The following is a 21504-nucleotide window of genomic DNA, read 5'->3' as shown; positions in this document are numbered from 1 at the left end:
CCCTCTTGCTTAGAGGATACAGCATTAGAGACTGGTCCGTTTCTGCGAAAGGGACGAAAATTAGGCTTATTATTAGCCTTAAAAGACCTATCCTGTGGGAGGGCGTGGCCCTTTCCCCCAGTGATGTCTGAAATAATCTCTTTCAAATCAGGTCCAAATAATGTTTTACCTTTGAAAGGAATGTTAAGCAATTTTGTCTTGGAGGACACATCCGCTGACCAAGACTTTAGCCAAAGCACTCTGCGCGCCACGACAGCAAACCCTGAATTTTTCTCTGCTAATCTAGCTAATTGCAAAGCGGCATCTAAAACAAAAGAGTTAGCCAATTTAAGTGCTTGAACTCTGTCCATAACCTCCTCATACGAAGATTCTTTACTGAGCGATTTTTCTAGTTCCTCGAACCAGAAACACGCTGCCGTAGTGACAGGAACAATGCATGAAATTGGTTGTAGAAGGTAACCTTGCTGTACAAAAATCTTTTTAAGCAAACCCTCTAATTTCTTATCCATAGGATCTTTGAAAGCACAACTATCTTCGATAGGAATAGTAGTGCGTTTGTTTAGAGTAGAAACCGCCCCCTCGACCTTGGGGACTGTCTGCCATAAGTCCTTTCTGGGGTCGACTATAGGAAATAATTTCTTAAATATAGGGGGGGGGAACAAAAGGTATGCCGGGCCTTTCCCACTCTTTATTTACTATGTCCGCCACCCGCTTGGGTATAGGAAAAGCGTCGGGGGGCACCGGAACCTCTAGGAACTTGTCCATCTTACATAATTTCTCTGGAATGACCAAATTGTCACAATCATCCAGAGTAGATAACACCTCCTTAAGCAGTGCGCGGAGATGTTCTAATTTAAATTTAAATGTCACAACATCAGGTTCAGCTTGATGAGAAATTTTTCCTGAATCTGAAATTTCTCCATCAGACAAAACTTCCCTCATGGCCCCTTGAGATTGGTGTGAGGGTATGTCAGAACAGTTATCATCAGCGTCCTCTTGCTCTTCAGTGTTTAAAACAGAGCAATCGCGCTTTCTCTGATAAGTAGGCATTTTGGATAAAAGATTTGCTATGGAGTTATCCATTACAGCCGTTAATTGTTGCATGGTAATAAGTATTGGCGCACTAGATGTACTAGGGGCCTCCTGTGTGGGCATAACTGGTGTAGACACAGTAGGGGATGATGTAGTATCATGTTTACTCCCCTCATTTGAGGAATCATCTTGGGCAATATCATTATCTGTTGCATTACTGTCCTTACTTTGTTTGGACACTATGGCACAATTATCACATAAATTTAAATGGGGAGATACATTGGCTTTCATACATATAGAACATAGCTTATCTGATGGTACAGACATGTTAAACAGGCTTAAACTTGTCAACAAAGCACAAAAAACGTTTTAAAATAAAACCGTTACTGTCACTTTAAATTTCAAACTGAAAACACTTTATTACTGAATATGTGAAAAAGTATGAAGGAATTGTTCAAAATTCACCAAAATTTCACCACAGTGTCTTAAAGCATTAAAAGTATTGCACACCAAATTTCAGAGCTTTAACCCTTAAATTAACGGAGCCGTTTTACATTTAACCCCTATACAGTCCCAGAATGAGGCTCTGTCTATAACTAGAAAGGCCCCCATCTGAAAAAGGTGTCCAACACAGTGCCTGCCGTTTTTCTAAACGTTCCCCAAGATTATAATACCAATAATTAGTTAGAATCTGCATAATATGCCTAGTAAAGCAATTGTTTTAGCCCAGAAAAATGTCTACCAGTTTTTAAGCCCTTTTTGAAGCCCTTTATTCTTTTATGTTTAACTAAGAAAATGGCTTACCGGTCCCCATGAGGGGAAATGACAGCCTTCCAGCATTACATGGTCTTGTTAGAAATATGGCTAGTCATACCTTAAGCAGAAAAGACTGCTAACTGTTTCCCCCAACTGAAGTAACTTCATCTCAACAGTCCTGTGTGGAAACAGCAATCGATTTTAGTTACTGTCTGCTAAAATCATCATCCTCTTACAAACAGAAATCTTCATCCTTTTCTGTTTCAGAGTAAATAGTACATACCAGCACTATTTTAAAATAACAAACACTTGAAGAATAAAACTACATTTAAACACCAAAAAACTCTTAACCATCTCCGTGGAGATGTTGCCTGTGCAACGGCAAAGAGAATGACTGGGGTGGGCGGAGCCTAGGAGGGATCATGTGACCAGCTTTGCTGGGACTCTTTGCCATTTCCTGTTGGGGAAGAGAATATCCCACAAGTAAGGATGACGCCGTGGACCGGACACACCAATGTTGGAGAAATATAATTAAACTAAGTTAAATGAATAAAAACATTTGCTAAACAGCATTATAAACCTAATAAAATAATCACAAAACACAGACTTTACTTGCATTTTTCTGCAAACAGTTCTTTCTATGCATTCCAATCTGGACTGAGTTATAGACAGGAAGATCTTGTTCCTTTGGAATCTGCTTGATAGCTCAGGTCTGGTTAAACTGATTAATTTCAGCTTGCTTGGCTTTGCTGCAACACAAGCGGACAGATCCACCTACTGGCTATTTTAATAAATGCACTGCTTTTCAATGCTTTTCAATAGCAGTCACATGACTGGAAAAAAAGGTTGTTATTCTGAAACGGTGTAAATTGAACCGTTGTAAAACGAGTGCCACCTGTACAAATACCGGCATATTGTAAGTACCCTAGCTTGAACAGGTTGGGGTTAGGCGGAAGCGGAAGCACAGTGTTTGTTGAAGGGAGGGAAGCAGAAGCACAGTGTTTGTTGCAGGGAGGGAAGCGGAAGCACAGTGTTTGTTGCAAGGAGGGATGCGGAAGCACAGTGTTTGTTGCAAGGAGGGATGCGGAAGCACAGTGTTTGTTGAAGGGAGGGAAGCGGAAGCACAGTGTTTGTTGCAGGGAGGGAAGCGGAAGCACAGTGTTTGTTGCAGGGAGGGAAGCGGAAGCACAGTGTTTGTTGCAAGGAGGGATGCGGAAGCACAGTGTTTGTTGCAGGGAGGGTTTCCTGGAGACTCCACTGGCCGCCGCCGACATGCTAAGACACCGCCAACTTAAAGCTGCACTCAGGAGCAGCGAGTTTGACATGGAGAGCGCAGCCGGACAGGAGAGACACAGAGCCAGAACACCACTGCTGCCCAGGATGTCAGGAGCACAGGATGGGAGTGGAAGGGTTTAAGATTGCGCGTTATCATCTGTGACACAGCATCTGAGATAACAGGTGCCACCTTATGTGTATGTGGTGAGGAGAGGGTTATAATTGATGAAGGGTGCTAAGAGGGTGAGGATGGCTAAAGGGAGGTACCGGTAGTTACAGTAATAGAGTAGTGGGCACTGTGTGAGGGAAAGAAGCTGAGTGGATTAAGAGGAGGCAATCTATGAGGGTTATGAGGGGGCTGTGTGTGTGAGGGGGAGGGTAAGGAGACTTATCTGTCAGGGAGTGAGGCTAAGAGTTAAAAATTTAATTTCTTTAAAATGGCACCAAACTTTAAGGGTGCGGCTTATAATCAGGAGCGGCCTATACTCGGTACAATACGGTATATACATTTGTTGAAGCTTTTCATATAAGCTGCTTTACAAATAAAACAATATAATAAAATCATAACCATACTGTTTTATTAATAGGTCAGTTTGGATGTATTGTGTGTGTGGTTTATATATATACTGTGTATATATATAGTTTATATTTCAAAATATTTTATGTTTATTTCTGTAAAATGGGACACATACAATTTATAAATGCAATATAAAGGTGATTATAAATAATTTTTAATTCCTTTATATATATATAAAAGGCGGAGAAGATAGCTACTTACTTGCAGGGAAGAACAGCGATTTTTAAACAGGTTTATTTAAAAAAATATTAATGAAAAATTCAGGATTTAGGAATTTCTACCTGTATTTATAATATTTATCAAATATAAGGGGTTGCCTCTAGAGATTTCTTTAAATTAGGCCAATATTCTGAATTGTGTCATCAAATTGTACCTGGTGTAGACTTTGATTAACTGGCTTTTCATCTACCAGCAGTCGAATTGCAGCTTCCCATTTCTCAGGCGTCTGATGGTCCCCAGCTGCCACCACAAACACAGCCTGTTTGGCGGGGATCCTGACCTTGCGGGCTGTGTAAACTGCGCCGTCCACGCCAACTTTAAAGTCTGGGTTACTTGTCTCATACCAGATTCCCTGTGTGCCCGAATTACAGCCATTGAATTTCACTGTAATGAGAGATAGTCATTAGTTATATTATCGGAACAACATGGTAGACACTTAATTCTATTGTGAACATATTAAAGCTAATCATATGACTTTTACAGCTGCTAAACAATGTTTATATTGGCAGTATTGTTTGCATTCAAACACATGATGCTAACTGACACGTTACTGAATCGATTAATAAACAGGATTAAATTGCAGGACAATTTATAACCAAATGACAATATTAATATTTATGTTTTCTTTTTTTCTACAGCAATTATTATAAAGAAATTTACATTTGCCTTCAATGGGATACAGATACTGCTCATACTTCAGTGAGGTTTGTTCATTTAAAAAAACAGGGACCTTTTTTTTTGAGGAAGTTACTGTTACCTAGTAAAACAATCATAAATTAAAATGGAATATCATGAACCAGGGATTTACAGAAACATGGACGTCAAAATTAAACTTTCTTTAAGAGACTTTTCAATTTACATTGGTTATCAAATGTACCTAGTTCTCTTGGTATCCTTTGTTGAAAAGCATATTAAGGTAGGTACAGCAGCAGCAATGCACGAATGGAAACTAGCTGCTAATTGGTTTCTGCACAAATTTTCATCTTGTAAATAACTTAGCAGATGTGTTTGTCATGCTCCCGGTAGTGCATTGCTCTTCTGGTGCTGACTTTAACTATGTATTTAACACCATTGCACTTTATAGTATATGCAAGAAATAGTGGAATAATAAAATGCTGTAACACATTAAAACATTCTCTTTTCAGACTTTAATGTCCCTTTAATAATAGTCTTCACTCAAAAGATCTTAACATGTAGAACTAGAATGGAAGGCCCTGTCTTATTTAGGATCAGGGGGTGCAGAGGTCGCAATTGCAATAAAAAATGTTGACCTGCCACTGCCAGCACTGATATCATGTGAGTGTGACATGATGCTTCACTAGTGCCTCTGACTACAGGGGTTACTGTTTCTGTTTTACCTATTGGTGTTTATGTATGTATGTGTGTGTGTGTATGTGTGTATGTATGTATGTGACTGTGTGTGTATTTATGTATGTATGTGTGTGTGTATGTGTGTATGTATGTATGTGACTGTGTGTGTATTTATGTATGTATGTGTGTGTGTGTATGTGTGTATGTATGTATGTGACTGTGTGTGTATTTATGCATGTATGTGTGTGTGTGTGTATGTGTGTATGTATGTATGTGACTGTGTGTGTATTTATGCATGTATGTGTGTGTGTGTGTATGTGTGTATGTATGTATGTGACTGTGTGTGTATTTATGCATGTATGTGTATATGTTTGTGGAACCAGCAAATTACAGACCATGTTACTACAGCATGGGGGGGGGGGCGGGGGTAAACAGTGTCAGTCTATACAGTACCACTATATACAGTACGGGGGGCTGGACCATGTCACAGACTACTGTGGTCACTTTATAAAGTACTGGGGCGGGTAGGGTCAGGCCAGCCATCTCACCAGCAGATTACAGACTGTGTTACTGACTCACTATATATGGTAATGGGGGGTCAGACCATCTCACAGACTGTGGGCACAGGGTACCTCCTTTTGTAGACATGTAATCTGATTCACATTTAAATGTAAAAAAAAATAAAAAGGATATATATCAAATTCACTTTTTGGGGGGGGGGGGGGCTTCTTAGATTCTTGCGCCTGAGCCCTGGGGTTTCTAGTTACGCCTCTGGTCTCTTTAACCCCTTAACAACAGCCATGTACCCTGCCAGCAGGGCTTCAACGGCTGTAACAACACGGACCTCACCGACATTGGCAAAAGACAAGAGCACACTATTTCTGCATGCCTCACTGCACAGTTACATCTATGAAAACACAACAGACATTTGACATGCAGGGTACAATGGCTGTCATTAAGGGGTTAAAATCTAATGGTACTATGAGGTATTCGGCCAAAGGAGCTTATTCTGGATGTATGGGTGACTATTCTCAAATGTTATTACAATCTAAAAAAATCACTCCAAAGGAAGTCCAGAGCCCTGTGAATTGACACTGGTTCTTGTGGTACAAAGCTTACAATCTAAAGATATTTTGGGAAACCTTGCTCAAAGGAGATAACACTCTTTTGGAAAACAAATACCCTGCTCAAATCAGTTTACAACCTAAAGTTATTATGAAATAAATAGTTCCAAGGAGCACTTTTTTGTATAGTGTGCTTTGAAGCAACTTACAATCTGTAGGTATAAAAGGAGACCCTGCCCCAAAAGCTTACAGTCTAGTCATATAAGGGGAGGCATTGAACCAAGCATCTTGCTATCTAAATGGTACATATGATGACACTTTAAAACCAAAAGTACAACCTCAGAGATTCAAATGTCCATCTGTTAGACACTCTGCTGCTGTAGTTGTATCCCTCTGGTGATGGGATTTGCAATACTCTGCAGCCTAATCTTCCAGTGACAGACTGGAGTCCAGACAGAGGGCTTCAATTAGCTGCTGGAATTGATAGCATCTTACAGAATGATTTCAGCATATACTTCAGCAGCGCTGCTAAGGGGAGGCCCCATCAGGATGAATATTTATTAAATCCACATTAGGCTGCTTTATATATGCATGTGAGGCTGGAACTGTCAGCCAATGAATGCTAAATCACAAAACACTAAGCGCAAATGTCACCTTCTCCTACAGAATCCAATGGGTAGTTATCCAGTATTTATAAAAACATGAGAATTGGAGCAATTATACGTAGAGGATTCATATCTCAGCAATTTCTATGTCAAGACGTGCATGATTTAATTACTATTTATTCAGGGGGAAAATAATGTAACAAAAATCAAGACAGTTTCTCACTGTTGTTTATGATAAAGTACAGGTTGTCCCCTTTACTTTTTCTACAATTACCTTTATTTCTTGCTCGGATAACATTAATGACTCCTCAGACCGCCCCCTCTCTAGATATCTATCTCAAACACCTCCATAATTAAACTGCCAGCTGCAAGGCAGGAAAATGAGGATACATTGCTTGCAAATTGCAGCTTTTTCTAACCTGCTGAAACCATTTAGACAATATGTGCTGCTTAAAGAGTTAAGAAAGAAGTCACTGTGACTACCTTGTGTTTAAAAAAAAAAGTTAAAAATCACATTCTTGAGCATAGTTACTGCACACCTAACACTTTTTAAAAGGGACATTGCATTCTATAAAAACCATGACATGCATGTGAAATCTCACTATTAAAGCTTGTATAAATAGTGGAAAAAAAGAAAAAAGTCACTAGTCGTAAAGATAGAAAAAGGTCAGATTATTCTAGTTGAACATAATATATATATATATATATATATATATATATATATATATATATATATATATATATATATATATATATATATATATATATATATATATAAAGCAATAGTTGTGGGATGAGCACTCTCACCTCCTCAATGAATGGCCATGGTGTCAGGAACAGTTGTTATCAATGGTACAAAATAGATGCGCACTCAATGGATGCGGGACAAAACCGCCCCCTTCATAAGACAAAATTGGAATAGATAGATTCCCGAAACGTCACAACAATAAACCACATTTTGTTTTTCAAAGTCCAGTGAGTGCAGATCTATTTTGTACTATATATATGTATATATATATATATATATATATATATATATATATATATTCAAAATAAAGCAAGGCACTCTACGGATTTAAACAGGGTTATATTCTATAATCCCTCATACTTAAGGGATTAAAGAATATACCCCGGTTTAAATCCAGAGAGTGCTTTCCTTTATTTTGAATATTGCAGCTTATGCAGTGCACCCCGGTATAGAACGGTGACCGTGAGTGCTAGGTCACACTGGACATACACACAAATATATATATATAAAAGAGAGATGCACTCAGCTGAGACGGAACAAAAGCTAGAAAAACTTCCGTGCCAGTTCATTTTAGGGTGCCACTCAGGGTGCATACTCTTTTAGCACACTATGCCCCTTCACAGAGAAAAAATATCCTGTAGCATATCAGTCTGACCCTGCTCAATGTCCAGCACCGAAATACCAGGCAATTCTTCTCTGAACAAGAGAAACAACAACCCCAGACGGTCGTTTCGGCCTTCTGTGGGCCTCGTCAGTGAGGTGCAGTCGCATCTCTCTAAGGGCATGTGTGCAAGGAGTCCACGTTTGGTTTCCCCTTTTACTCTTAGGGAGACCCAAGAGCAATTTGCATAAATATAAAAAGAGAGAGAGAGATGCACTCAGCTGAGACAGAACAAAAGCTAGAAAAACCTCTGTGCCTGTTCATTTTAGGGTGCCACTCAGGGTGCATACTCTTTTAGCACACTATGCCCCTTCACAGAGAAAAAATTATTCTCTGAACAAGAGAAACAACAACCCCAGACGATCATTTTGGCCTTCTGTGGGCCTCGTCAGTGAGGTGCAGTCGCATCTCTCTAAGGGCATGTGTGCAAGGAGTCCACGTCTGGTTTCCCCTTATGTATATATTGTGTGGTTGTAGGTTATGGTCATGGCATGGTCCTGGGCCTATCACTATTTGGCCAAATGCTGTAGTGTAACTGACTCTTCGTTTTTGCTTTCAATCTAGCTGTGTGCATGCAAGAGAGTGCCAAACTTTCTATGTGTTGTGTTAATAATTTTGTTTTGTAATTTTCACTATGGGCTTTGCACCCAGTCTAGTCTGGGGTTAACTGTCAGAGTCTCTGAAAGCTGTACTGCTGTTTGTGAATGCTAGTGAGCACTCAGGGCTGCGAGTTTTGCAGTTTTGCAGGGTGAAAGGATGTCTACCCAGTCCGGTTTGAGAGTGCAGTCCATTTCTGTGTTTATATATATATATATATATATATATATATACACACACACAACACAGTTCCAGCTCTACCCTCCTTGCGGCAACTGCCTGGGTGCATAGGTACAAGTAAATACGAAATAATGATTGCACTCACAGGTCTTTCATCAACTTAAGTACAAGGACTTTAATGTGGAACGTTTTCAGGGATCTAGTCCCCTTTGTCAGCATATATTGCATTAAAAAGATGTTACATTAAAGCAGTTTGTTTTGAATTTGAAACTAAATGAAATTGCTTGTGCAAAACCGGTGGAATATAAACTCACTGGCAGATAAACATAATTTCGATGTCTCTATTGGGGGAAGGAACACACTCGCACACCGCATACTGTACATTACTACAGATGTGGGATTCTTCAATTACTATCACTTATCCGTCTTGGAATGTTTATTTTTATTCTGACTGAAAATACAGTAGTTAATGATATTTATATATCCGTGAGTTTGCAGAACATTTAATATAGGGCCCATATCCTCTCTGCATTGCTCCTGGAAAGGGGTTAATTTACTTACTTACACCTGGACAATAACCCTTAAACTCAATTAACTAATCAACATAGTCAATGCAGTGATAGGTATTCTTTTCATGTATGTAAATAGGTGCAATTTTGTGTTTAAACTCCTGCAAAAGGGTTAAACATATAGTTCAAATCAACTCCAGAGCAGCAATGCAATACTGGGAGCTAGCTAAACACATCTGGTGAGCCAATGAAAAGAGACACAAACACCAACTAGCTGTCAGCACTGCATTGCTGCTCCTGATGTTACCTAGGCAGAGGCCTCACCAAGGGGGGGCCAGGGGGGCACTAGCCTTCCTACATATTGCTGGCCCCCCTCCATGTTACTATATAGTATACCTTGCTATTTTCCCCCCATTTATTAAATTATAAATGTGTCATTATATTTTAGCAGCTGAGAGTTTGGCTAGTTGAATGAGCATGTGCATCAGGTGTGCACCCCTTTGATCAATTTCACGTGGTATGATCCAGCAGTGAGGTTTTCACTTTCACAAAGCAGCTGGGCTCTGTCAGGCCGCACAGAAGAACATTTTCTCCCTCCCTAATGCTGTAGGAGCCACAAACCATCAGGTAGATTTTTTATGTGCGAGGGCTGCCTGTATCTGTAGCAGCCTGAGCACTGTTGTTACAAGAGCTCTATTTCTTAACTAGCAGTCTGTTATTTAAAGGGACATTCCAGTCAAAATATAAATGCACATAGATTTATTGCATATTTGAATAGAAACATATTTGCAATATACATGTATTAGCAAAAGAGTTATCACTGTTTTAGTGTTAACATTTTTCTCTGCACGTGCACGTGAAGCATAGCTAGATATTTTCACTGCACCCACATGTTAAATACTGCAGCTTCTCAGATCATCAGTGGAGCTTATCATGTCACCAATTAACAAATTGAGTCATTACCAGATGGTACAAGCACTGTAGGCTCTATGAACAAGTGTTGTTTAAAATGCTGGTGCACGGTGCATACTTAAATACACTTTTGAAATAGCTATAGCTTTTATTAGAAGCAGTTTTGCTAATGCATGTATATTACAAAATTGCTTCTGTTCAATACCGAAATGCACCCATGTGGTTTCCAATTTGGCTGGAATATCCCTTTAACCGCTAAAGTTGCAGTAAAACACACAGCAAACACACACAGTACTTGCTGCTAAGTGCTCAGGTAGCTACAATCGCAGGCAGCACTTGAATACATCCAAAGCTCTGTGCTTTATAAAGTTATTGCATTGTGACCTAAACTAAATAATAGCCCTCTTCCTGATTTTAAAGGGACATGAAACCCAAAATGTTTCTTTAGTAATTCAGACAGAACATACATTTTTAATAAGTTTTCAAGTTACTTCTATTATCAAATCGACTTTGTTCCTATAAGTTGATACCAGCTTTTCAACAAAGGATACCAGGAGACTGAAGTCAATTTGATAATAGTAGTAAATTGGAAAGTTTGTAAAAAAAAAATGTTACACTATATCTGAATCATGAAAGAAGTTTTTTTTTTGTTATGTACCTTTAAGTGAAAAAATGTAAATTTACTATCAAACTTATAGGCTTCCCAGTTACATAATTTATTAAGTCTGTGTCAGCAACTGTTTAACCCCTTCCCGCCGTTAGGACATTCTATGCCGTCCTAACCATACTGGGCTTTAGTGCCGTTAGGACGGCATGGAACTTCCTAGCTGTACTGAAGCCATAACGGCTTTCTAACTGGTATCGTGGGCAGGAGGGCGTGCCTAGCATCACAGGCACTCCCCCTGACCCGATCCCATCACTGAAAACACACAATTGCATGATTTCAATGTTTTACTTATTTGTTTACATCAGAACTTTGTTCCGATATAACAAATAAGTACCGGCATGAAGGGGTTAAATGTAGCCGTGTGTTTTTGTTGTTGTTTTTTATAATGTCAGTAACACAATTTGTTGCATTTTCATTTGGTAAAACTATTTTAAAATAAATTCCTGAAAACAAATCTGATACCAATGTGTCACATTCTAAGGTATGCACCATTGCCTTGGGGTTGATATTTAAATATTGAAGTTGAGGGTACTTAGGACAAAAGTGTTTGCCTGTGGGGATACCTGCTACAAAAGGGGCAAGAAACACTGCTCTATCTGAACTATGCCTGTTTTATTTTGTCTTTTATGTCCCTTTAATTTTGAATGTAATGACTTAGGGGCCGATTTATCAAGTGTCGGGCATACGTGATCCGCCACACATCAATAAATGCAGACAGCATACGCTGTCTGCATTTATCATTGCACAAGCATTTCTTGTGAAATGCTTGTGCAATGCCGTCCCCTGCACATTTGCGGCCAATCGGCCGCTAGCAGGGGGTGTCAATCAACCCGATTGTATCCGATCGGGCTGATTGCTGTCCGCCGCCTCAGAAGTTGCAGACGAGTTAAAAAGCCCCAAAGACACAACAAATAGGTTACATAAAACAACAAATAGGTTACATAAAAAGTGTTTTTTACTCAGTACAGGGGACATCTGTTAAATAATAATAATAATAATAATAATAATAATAATAAAACAACAATACTAATAAACCAACTTGCTGAATGTAGCAAAGAAAAAACACTCTAATGTTGCAGCTTTATGTACATAAACTCTTCTATGGCTCTTTGCACCAGTACTTTTACTTACACATGTTGTGATGTCAAAATGTAAAATTTGGTTTATTGTATGACAGGATATGCTATCATGGCAGCATTAGAAGTGATTTGTTTTACACTGACTGCACATTTATGTAAGAAATACTAAAGGGACAGTAAACACCTGAAGATTAGTTTGAAAATAAAACATCTTTGCAACATATTTTCATTATTTAATTTACCCCCTTTTAATGCAATTTAGATCTGAAAATTGAGCATTTTCTACTTCCCAGTACATGAAATGCACCTGCTGACTTCTCAAGGCTAACCCTACTACATATTTTTTCAATAATTAGCTTTAAATAATAACAACTGTAAAACAATTAACTTTATACTAAATTTATGACCATGGCTGCCCTCATTGTTTGCAAAATAAAGCCAAGATTGGTTTCTCCAAATAAGGCAAATGGTGGGTGGGGGAAATGTTAAAAGGAAATTAAACACAAACATTTTCTTTTGTGACTCAGACAGAACATACTATTTTTCCAGTCTACTTCTATTATCAAATTTGCTTCATTCCCATATTATTCTTTGTTGAAGAGATACTTAGGTAGGCATCTCGAGCACTACATGACAGGAAATAGTGCTGCCATATAGTGCTCTTGCAATTGTATGACATTCTTGCAAAATCATGGCATATAGTGCTCCAGAAATGGGCTGGCTCCTAAGCTTACATTCCTGCTTTTCAATAGAAGATAAAAAGAGAACAAATAAAATTGATAATTAAAATAAATTATACAGTCGTTTAAAATTGCATGCTCTATCTAAATTAATTAATTAATTTACTTTGTAATTTGCATCCAGCACCCCCTGTGGGTAAGGGCAATATCCCTTCCCCTCAGGGACATATTTGATATATTTTCTACTCACACACTTTAATACATATCTATCTGAATCATGAAAGAAATGTTTTGGGTTTCATATCCCTTTAAAACTTGGCAGATATGTTAATCTATAGCAACACAAAAAATGTGATTACATGGTGTTTAATGTCCCTTTAAATTAATTTTTTTTTTAAATCTAGAAGACAGAGCACACAATATTTTAACACTGGACAGAAAATCATCCTCTGTTTAACTAATTCCTTTTGTCAGTGAGCGTTTTTCTCAAGCTTAGTGATCAATTTAGCATTGTGTGCATTACATATATAAACTACAATCAAATTTCACAGATTTTCTCTCTTTCGCTGTGAATGAATTTGTCCCGATTTAGTGTATAAAAATTATGACAACAAACTGTTATGCCGAAATTGAAGATAATATTGTCCTAGTTTACTGCAAATCTTTCATTTTATCTGTGAAGTTGAATTAAATTGTAACAATGTACTTATGTTGTAATAAATACATACATACAGCAATACACCGATCTATAAAACTAGCGTGCACCTAAACAGGCACAAGGATGCTTTGTGTATATATGTATATATATATATATATATATATATATATATATATATATATATATTACTTGTTCCTCTATTTAAGGGGTTATTATCCATGTTTAGTGTTATTGCGATCAAAGAAAGTGAGTCTCACAAACAAATCTCTGGAAAAATGTCTAATAAAAAAGAAAAGAAAAAAAAAAAAGGATAGCCATCTATTCTTATTATTGATTTTGCCTGTGTTTGTCTAAAATAAAATAAAACACAAAGGCGCCAAATGTTTTTGTCTGACCATGAAACAAGCTAGACAATGACAACGTTGTGTTATTCCATAATCATTTAACAAAAAGTAAACAAGAACATTTTGTGATTTTTTACTTTAATAAAATCAGAAGTCTGCGTATTTGTGTGATAAAAGACAGTTCAGCTTTTGTTTTGTGCAAATATAAGATTTTGATTATATAAAAAAAATATTCTGCCATCTTTAGGTTTAAAATAGTAAATAAATAATACAGGATATTTTATGCTACCTTGATCCAATTCGATTATTAACATCTCAGTTTTCTAAAAGCTCCTGTATGGGTTGGTGCAAGAGATGAGTTTTTAAATAAGTAGATATTATACAAACAATATTTCTCTTTTAAAGGAAATGAGCTCTAATGAAGATATAGGGGAGAGAAGAGTTGGGTGAGTATTTTAGGTTGGTCTGTCTTAAAGGGATATAAAGAGTAATTGAGCATGGTCTTATTCCACTATTGCTTACATATCCCTGTATGTTTAAATCCCGTAAACAAATTAATCATATTATTAACCCCTTAATGACCACAATGTACCCTGTATGTCACTGGTCATTAAGGTTTTTTTCAGGACATAATAGCACAAGTCTAGCAAGAACACACTATTAATGCCCTCCCAACAGCAGGCTTTGTGGAATAGAGAAGTCTCAACGCTGGTGGCAAGACCGTGCTTTAAAACAATCAAGTCCCAAAAAAGGCCAGTGACATACAGGGTACGTCGCTGGTCCTTAAGGGGTTAAAGTCAGCTCTGGATCAGCAATCCACTGCTGATTATAAGCTGAACACAGCAGTGATTGTCAGCTACTCACATATGCTGCCCCTGATTGGCTCACAGAATTAAGCTCCAAACCAGTAGAGTATTCCTGGTCTGGAGTTGACTTTATGTGTTTAACCGAAAAACAGGTTTATGACCCTTTATTGTATGTAATCATCCACCCACATCATTTCACCATGTTGCCAGGTTTATACTGGCACCTGTGGATGCCAAAATGATGGCATATGTCTTGGCAAATCATTTGAAGGTTGTTTATAGATAACACTATAAATATTGCTTATCCAGGCAAAAAATATTTCTAACATTTGTTCTCTGGCCTTTCAAGTGAAAAAAGAAATTGCATTGTGGGCCCTTATGTGAAAAGGCTCTTACACCCCTGTTGTATTTCCAATGCGGAGTGTGTCCCCTCTGTGTCATTAATATCGATTGAGTGCCCTTCTCCTTGCCCTTTTGCTCACAATAATCACTGACATGATAGTCCTTTGCTTCCTTAATAGGATGGAGTATAAAATAAGGATTTCGGGCACCGTGGGCAGACAGTGGGGTCAGTTGCAATTACAGAGAGACCTTATGTTTCAGCCCTGCATTATTTCTTTGTATCAGACAATATGTACTGTCAGGATGGGGACTATGAACACACTTAGGATGGCTTAGGATGAACAAGAGATTCTAGAACAAAAATACAATGAAAATACACAAATGCATAAAAATAAAATCTATAATAAACCTACCAATAAGAGATCTGAAATTAGGATTGTATTCGAACATATACCCTGCAGTCATAGTTTAATAGAACAGTAAACATTGCAAACCTTCATGATTCAGACAGAACATGCAATTTTAAACAACTTTCCTATTTTGCTTCTATTATCAAATTTGTTTTCTTGTTTTCGTATCCTTTGTCTAAAAGCATACCTAGATAGGCACGCAAGTAGCAATGCACTATTAGGAGCTAGCTGGTGCATTGCTACTCGTGTATAGGTTATGCCTCGTGTTACTGGCTTATCAGATGTGTTCTGAATGCTCCCAGTTGTGCATTGCTGCCCCATAGTTTAATTTTTAACAAAGGCTACCAAAAGAAATAAGCAAATTTGATCATCAAAGTATTTTGGATGCTCTATCTTAATCATGAAAGTGTTAAGCTTTAAAAATTCAGCTCAAGTAGTATAATTTTGGTTTAAAGGGACAGTCTACACCAGAATTTTTATTGTTTTAAAAGATAGATAATCCCTTTATTACCCATTCCCCAGTTTTGCATAACCAACACAGTTATAATAATATACTTTTAACCTCCGTGATTATCTTGTATCTAAGCCTCTGCAAACTGACCCTTTATTTCAGTTCTTTTGACAGACTTGCAGTATAGCCAATCAGTGCCTGCTCGCAGATAACTTCACGTGCACGAGCACAGTGTTATCTATATGAAATACGTGAACTAACACCCTCTAGTGGTGAAAAACTGTTAAAATGCATTCTGAAAAGAGGTGGCCTTCAAGGTCTAAGAAATTAGCATATGAACCTCCTAGGTTAAGCTTTTAACTAAGAATACCAAGAGAACAAAGGAAAATTGGTGATAAAAGTAAATTGGAAAATTGTTTAAATCATGAAAGTTTATTTTGGCCTAGACTGTCCCTTTAAGTAATAAATATTGTGGATAGCACATCTTAACTTAAAGTAAATGTAAAGTTTAATTTTTTTTTTAAATAGTGACACTTTCATTCATTAAACTTTACATTGCAGCATTTTTTAAAAAAAATACTTACCTTTTTCCTTAGGAATCCCACACCGGCGATACTCCGCCCACGGCTCCTCTGTACTTACCTCAGCAATGACGAAACCCGCTTCCTCCAATCATGGCGTGGCCTCACGAGATGTGGACACTTCGTGGGGTGCACGCCATGATTGGAGGAAGCGGGTTTCGTCATTGCTGAGGGAAGTACAGAGAAGCCGCAGAGCATCGCTGGTGTGGGATTCCTAAGGAAAAAAGGTAAGTATTTTAAAAAAACGCTGCAATGTAAAGTTTAATGAATGAAAGTGCCCCTGTTTTTTATAGTATTTTAAAAAAACGGGCTCTTTCTCATTAAACTTTACATTCACTTTAACATCTTGGAATATAAGCCCACTACTACCACTTTTAAATAAAATTATAGGGTGAGCTATTTATGTATTGGGTGTGTTAAAATGCTTTGGGTAAAATGCATTTAAACTAACAACGTAGCAACAGCTTTTAATACCTAATCATGCATTATTGTTTTTGCAAAGTTGAGATCAAAATAACGCTATGGTCTCTATTAAAAAACAAGCACCATGCGTTTTCAAACAAACTCGCTTAAATTTACATCGTATTCCACACAGAAAATATGCTGTCGAAAAACAAGCAGTGTTTTCAAGCAACAATTAAAAAAAAAAAAAAACAATCAGAGAAATTGGAATGATTTTTAATTTCTTACAAAGGTTAATATTTATTTTAAGCTTTCTTGTAATTTTCATTTTTTTCCCCCCATGTAACAAGTTAAGGGGTCATTTGTGTGCCTAGAGACATAAAAAAGATTATTCTTTAATTGGCCCAAAAATAAAATCATGTATTATGGCTACACAAGTACTTTGTTTCTGTGCTAATGCCTGGATCTATTTCCTCCATTGCTTACAAATGTGCTTGCCAGCAAGTAGGTGGCGAAGATTTGAAGCGAGAATACAAACATGCTCACTTTCTTGAATAGCATTACTAGTAACTAGTAACTTGTAATCTAGGTTAAAATGTTTAATAATTCTGAATTAAAAAAAAAAAAACACTTTGCAATGCACATTTATGATTTATTTTACCTGCTTCTAGGCCAATTTAACTCTGAAATTGTAATCTTTCCACACCCTTCTGGAAAGCTGCTTGTGTTTTATATCTGCTCCAATACTGGCCACAGAAAAACAAGTAAGATAAACCTCACTCAAAACATGTCTAAAGAGGTGTGTCCTGGGACTGCAAAACAATACATATGGTTCATTAGCTGTTCAGAAGGTTTAATTGAGTGTAGAGGGTTAATCTTAGGAAAAGTAAAACAATATGGCTGCCCAATGTTCTGGTCTTGGATCAGCACTTATGTCCCTATATACTTTTCTCTCTTAATAATTATGGCAACATTTCCTCATAATTCTCTGAGAGCACAAGTGCTCTTGGAAGTAGACATGCTGTGCAGTGTCTGCAGTTGGCTAGATTCACTAACTGGCATATTCCTACCCGTTATTATTTGCCAACAGAAAGCTTTGAAGTTAAAGGGACATTCTAGTCAAAATTAAAGGGACACTGAACCCATTTTTTTTCTTTCATGATTCAGATAGAGCATGCAATTTTAAGCAACTTTCTAATTTTCTCCTATTATCAATTGTTCTTCATTCTCTTGCTATCTTTATTTGAAAAGCAAGAATGTAAGTTTAGAAGCTGGCCCTTTTTTGGTTCACAAATCACAACCTGGGTTGTTCTTGATGATTGGTGGCTAAATGTCAGCTACCATTAAACAAGTGTTGTCCACTGTTCTGAACCAAAAATTGGCTGGCTCCTCCTTCTTAGATGCCTTCTTTTTCAAATAAAGATAGCAAGAGAACAAGGAAAAATTGATAATAGGAGTAAATTAGAAAGTTGCTTAAAATTTCATGCTCTATCTGAATCATGAAAGAAAATTTTTGAGTTTAGTGTCCCTTTAAGCTTCGCTATTCAGACAGGGCATGCAATTTTAAACAACTTTTCAATTCAAAGTTGTACTTTTATTATCAAATTTGCTTTCTTCTCTTTGTATTCTATGTTGAAAGCTAAACCCAGGTAGCCATATGCTAATTTCTAAGCCCTAGAAGGACGTCTCTTATGTCAGTGGATTTTGACAGTTTTTCACAACTAGAGCGCATTAGTTCATGTATGACATACAGATAATATGGACAAAATCATGTCATGACAGGGGCATATATAAGCATAAGACAGGTAAGTTCAGGCCTACACGCATGCATGGGCAGAGGCTAACAGAAAGGATGGCATCTCTGGACAAAATCATCTCATGGCAGGAGCATATATAAGCATAAGCCAGGTAAGTCCAGGCCTACACACATGCATGGGCAGAGGCTAACAGAAAGGATGGCATCTCTGGACAAAATCATCTCATGGCAGGGGCATATATAAGTATAAGCCATGTAAGTTCAGGTCTATAGCAAGAGTTTTTAAACCAGGCAAATTTTCAGAGTTAGCGTAACTACCTTCTGGCCGTCATTTCAGTCTTCTCTCTTCACTGCGGCTAGTACATAGATTGTCCTCCTCCCTCTACTATTCTCAATTCCTTGCAGCCTGACTGCCCTGTGCTTTTTAACCTTTCTATATACTAACCCTGCCTTGTATGGATGTAGGTTTAACCTCATCTCTATGGGGGATATTTATCAAGCCGTCAACCGCAAATACACTGGAATTCCGCAGCGTAATTGTTGCGAGCTTGATCCGACGTAGTTATCAAAGCCTACAGACCGGCAAAAGTTGGAATCTGTGATGTAATACACAATCTGCCGGTCTCAATCCGACGCAGATTGATGCTTACGTCATTACAGATGTTCCAAATACACATTCGGCTTTATTTGACACTTTTTCAAAGTTATCAAATAGTTAACCGGTACGCTCGTGGCTATTCCGGCCCAGCGTATCTGGCTCTCAATCCATCCCCCTGGAGGCTGCGGATGCCAGAGGAATCAATGGAGTCTGAAAGCAGCAAAAGCTTATGTTCGATGCTGCCAGATATCCCATTGATTTCTATGGTAGAAAACATGTAACGTTTACACCTAACACCCTAACATAAACCGCGAGTCTAAACACCCCTAATCTGCCGCCCCGACATCACTGCAACAAAAATAAAATGTATTAACCCCTATCCCGCCTCTCCCGGACCCCGCCGCCACTAAATAAACGTATTAACCCCTAAACCTCTGGCCTCCCACCTCACTACTACTAACTAAACCTATTAACCCCTAAACCACCAGCCCCCACATCGTCATAAACTAAATTAAGCTATTAACCCCTAAACCTATCAACCCGCTAACTTTAAATTAAAATTACAACATCCCTATCTTCAAATAAATTTAAACTTAGCTGTAGAATTAAAATAAACTATCAATTAAATTAACTAAATTACATATTAAAAAAACCTAACCCTACTCAAATTATTTAAATATACTATATAACCTTATTAAAAATTACTAAATTACAAAAAAATAAGCGCTAAGTTACAAAAAATAAAAAAAGACTAAATTGTGAAAAAACAACACATTATAAAAAAAAAACACCTAATCTAATAGCCCTATAAAAAAGCCCCTCCAAAATAAAAAAACCCTAGCCTACAATGAACTACCAATGGCCCTTAAAAGGGCCTTTTGTGGGGCATTGCCCAAAGAAATCAGCTCTTTTATAGGTAAAAAAAATAATAATACAAACACCCCCCAACAGTAAAACCAACCACCCAACCAACCCCCCCAAATAAAAACCCATTCAAATATAACCTAAGCTCCCCATTGGCAAGAAAAGGGCATTTTTATGGGCATTGCCCTTAAAAGGGCATTTAGCTCTTTTACCTGCCCAGACCCTACTCTAAAAATAAAACCCACCCTATAAAAATATAGGTGGAGAGCTCTTCAATAATTACAAATACAGTGCAGATCTAATGAGTGCAGTTTCTATCTCCTGAGGATCACCCTACCATGTTCCATGCCTCAGTGGTTATCACGTTCTACACTGAGAATAGAGAATAGGATGGAGGTAGGAAAGGCAAAGCTAGATAGGGGCAGGTCAAAAGTCAGCCAGATGCAAACAGAAATATAGGGAGATATCTATAAAGCCGTCAGACAAGCAGAGTTTGTTCATTCAAAGCAGCTGCACAATCTCTCTTAACCCCACCCCCAACTGAGAGGTCGATTTCTGCTGCTGCATTTTATTTCCATAGCTTTTGTATAGACAATACAGCAGTATTGAATATGCAGTATTGAATTTTGCAACGGCCGTTACTGCATTGTATTCAGCTAACATATGAAACCTGTCACAACTCTCGGAAAGACAGTGACGTCACGAGTCACATGTGATCCCTGGATGCCAATCGCGCAAAACACAGCTGACTGTGAAACCGGACGTAACACATTGGAAAAACGCCAGTGAGGTCCATGTGTATAGCAGATTGCCAGGTTAAACTATAACCAACGAAACCTGCAGTGGAGCCTCAGAGGGAAAATATGCTGTAAAGGAGCTAAGAACCGTAAGTCTGATAAGAATCGGTACGAACACAGCCGGTAAGCTACCTGTATTTTTCTAAGTGCTGCCACGCATTATTATTCACAGTGATAAAACTGAATACAAGTATTCCTCTACTTTATTTGTATCCTTGCAAATAAGCTACAAAAATAAGTAGAACTGTTATTTGAATCAAAACAATGATTGGCCAAACTCTCATATAACTAAATCGAGACTCTGTATACACATATAGGTGGAAAAATGTGTGGTGCATTTTTTATAGCAAATATTTGCGAAGCGCTAATATATCCTGCAGCTATATATTCACTATAAAGGGAGAGGCCCTGTTTGTACACACTTGGAATTTTAAATTTATGAATATAACATGCTGTGGTTTTGTGTGTTTTTAGAAATGTATGTGATTATTTTAACTAATGTGAAACAGTTTTATAGGAGCAGTCTGCTCAAATAAATTGACTATTTTTTATACTATCACCCTCCTGGTATCTTTGCTGTTTAGCGCTTTGCCTCTACCATTTTTACTGTGTTCTTATGTCAT

At 37.8% G+C, this 21504-nt stretch overlaps 1 protein-coding gene across 1 annotated transcript in view; it reads right to left on the bottom strand.

Moving 5' to 3' along the window:
• CDH4 (cadherin 4) overlaps nucleotides 1-21504 on the bottom strand; it is a 442653-nt gene that overhangs the window by 385912 nt on the left and 35237 nt on the right. The window contains exon 2 of the mRNA XM_053716006.1: nucleotides 4014-4243. Within this exon, the coding sequence (XP_053571981.1) occupies nucleotides 4014-4243 (230 nt within the window). The remainder of the gene's footprint in view (nucleotides 1-4013; nucleotides 4244-21504) is intronic.

Source organism: Bombina bombina, chromosome 1 (assembly GCF_027579735.1).
Source record: "Bombina bombina isolate aBomBom1 chromosome 1, aBomBom1.pri, whole genome shotgun sequence".
NCBI lineage: Eukaryota > Metazoa > Chordata > Amphibia > Anura > Bombinatoridae > Bombina > Bombina bombina.
The sequence above is the reverse complement of the archived record's forward strand: the minus strand, read 5'-3'. Positions and strand labels throughout refer to the sequence as shown.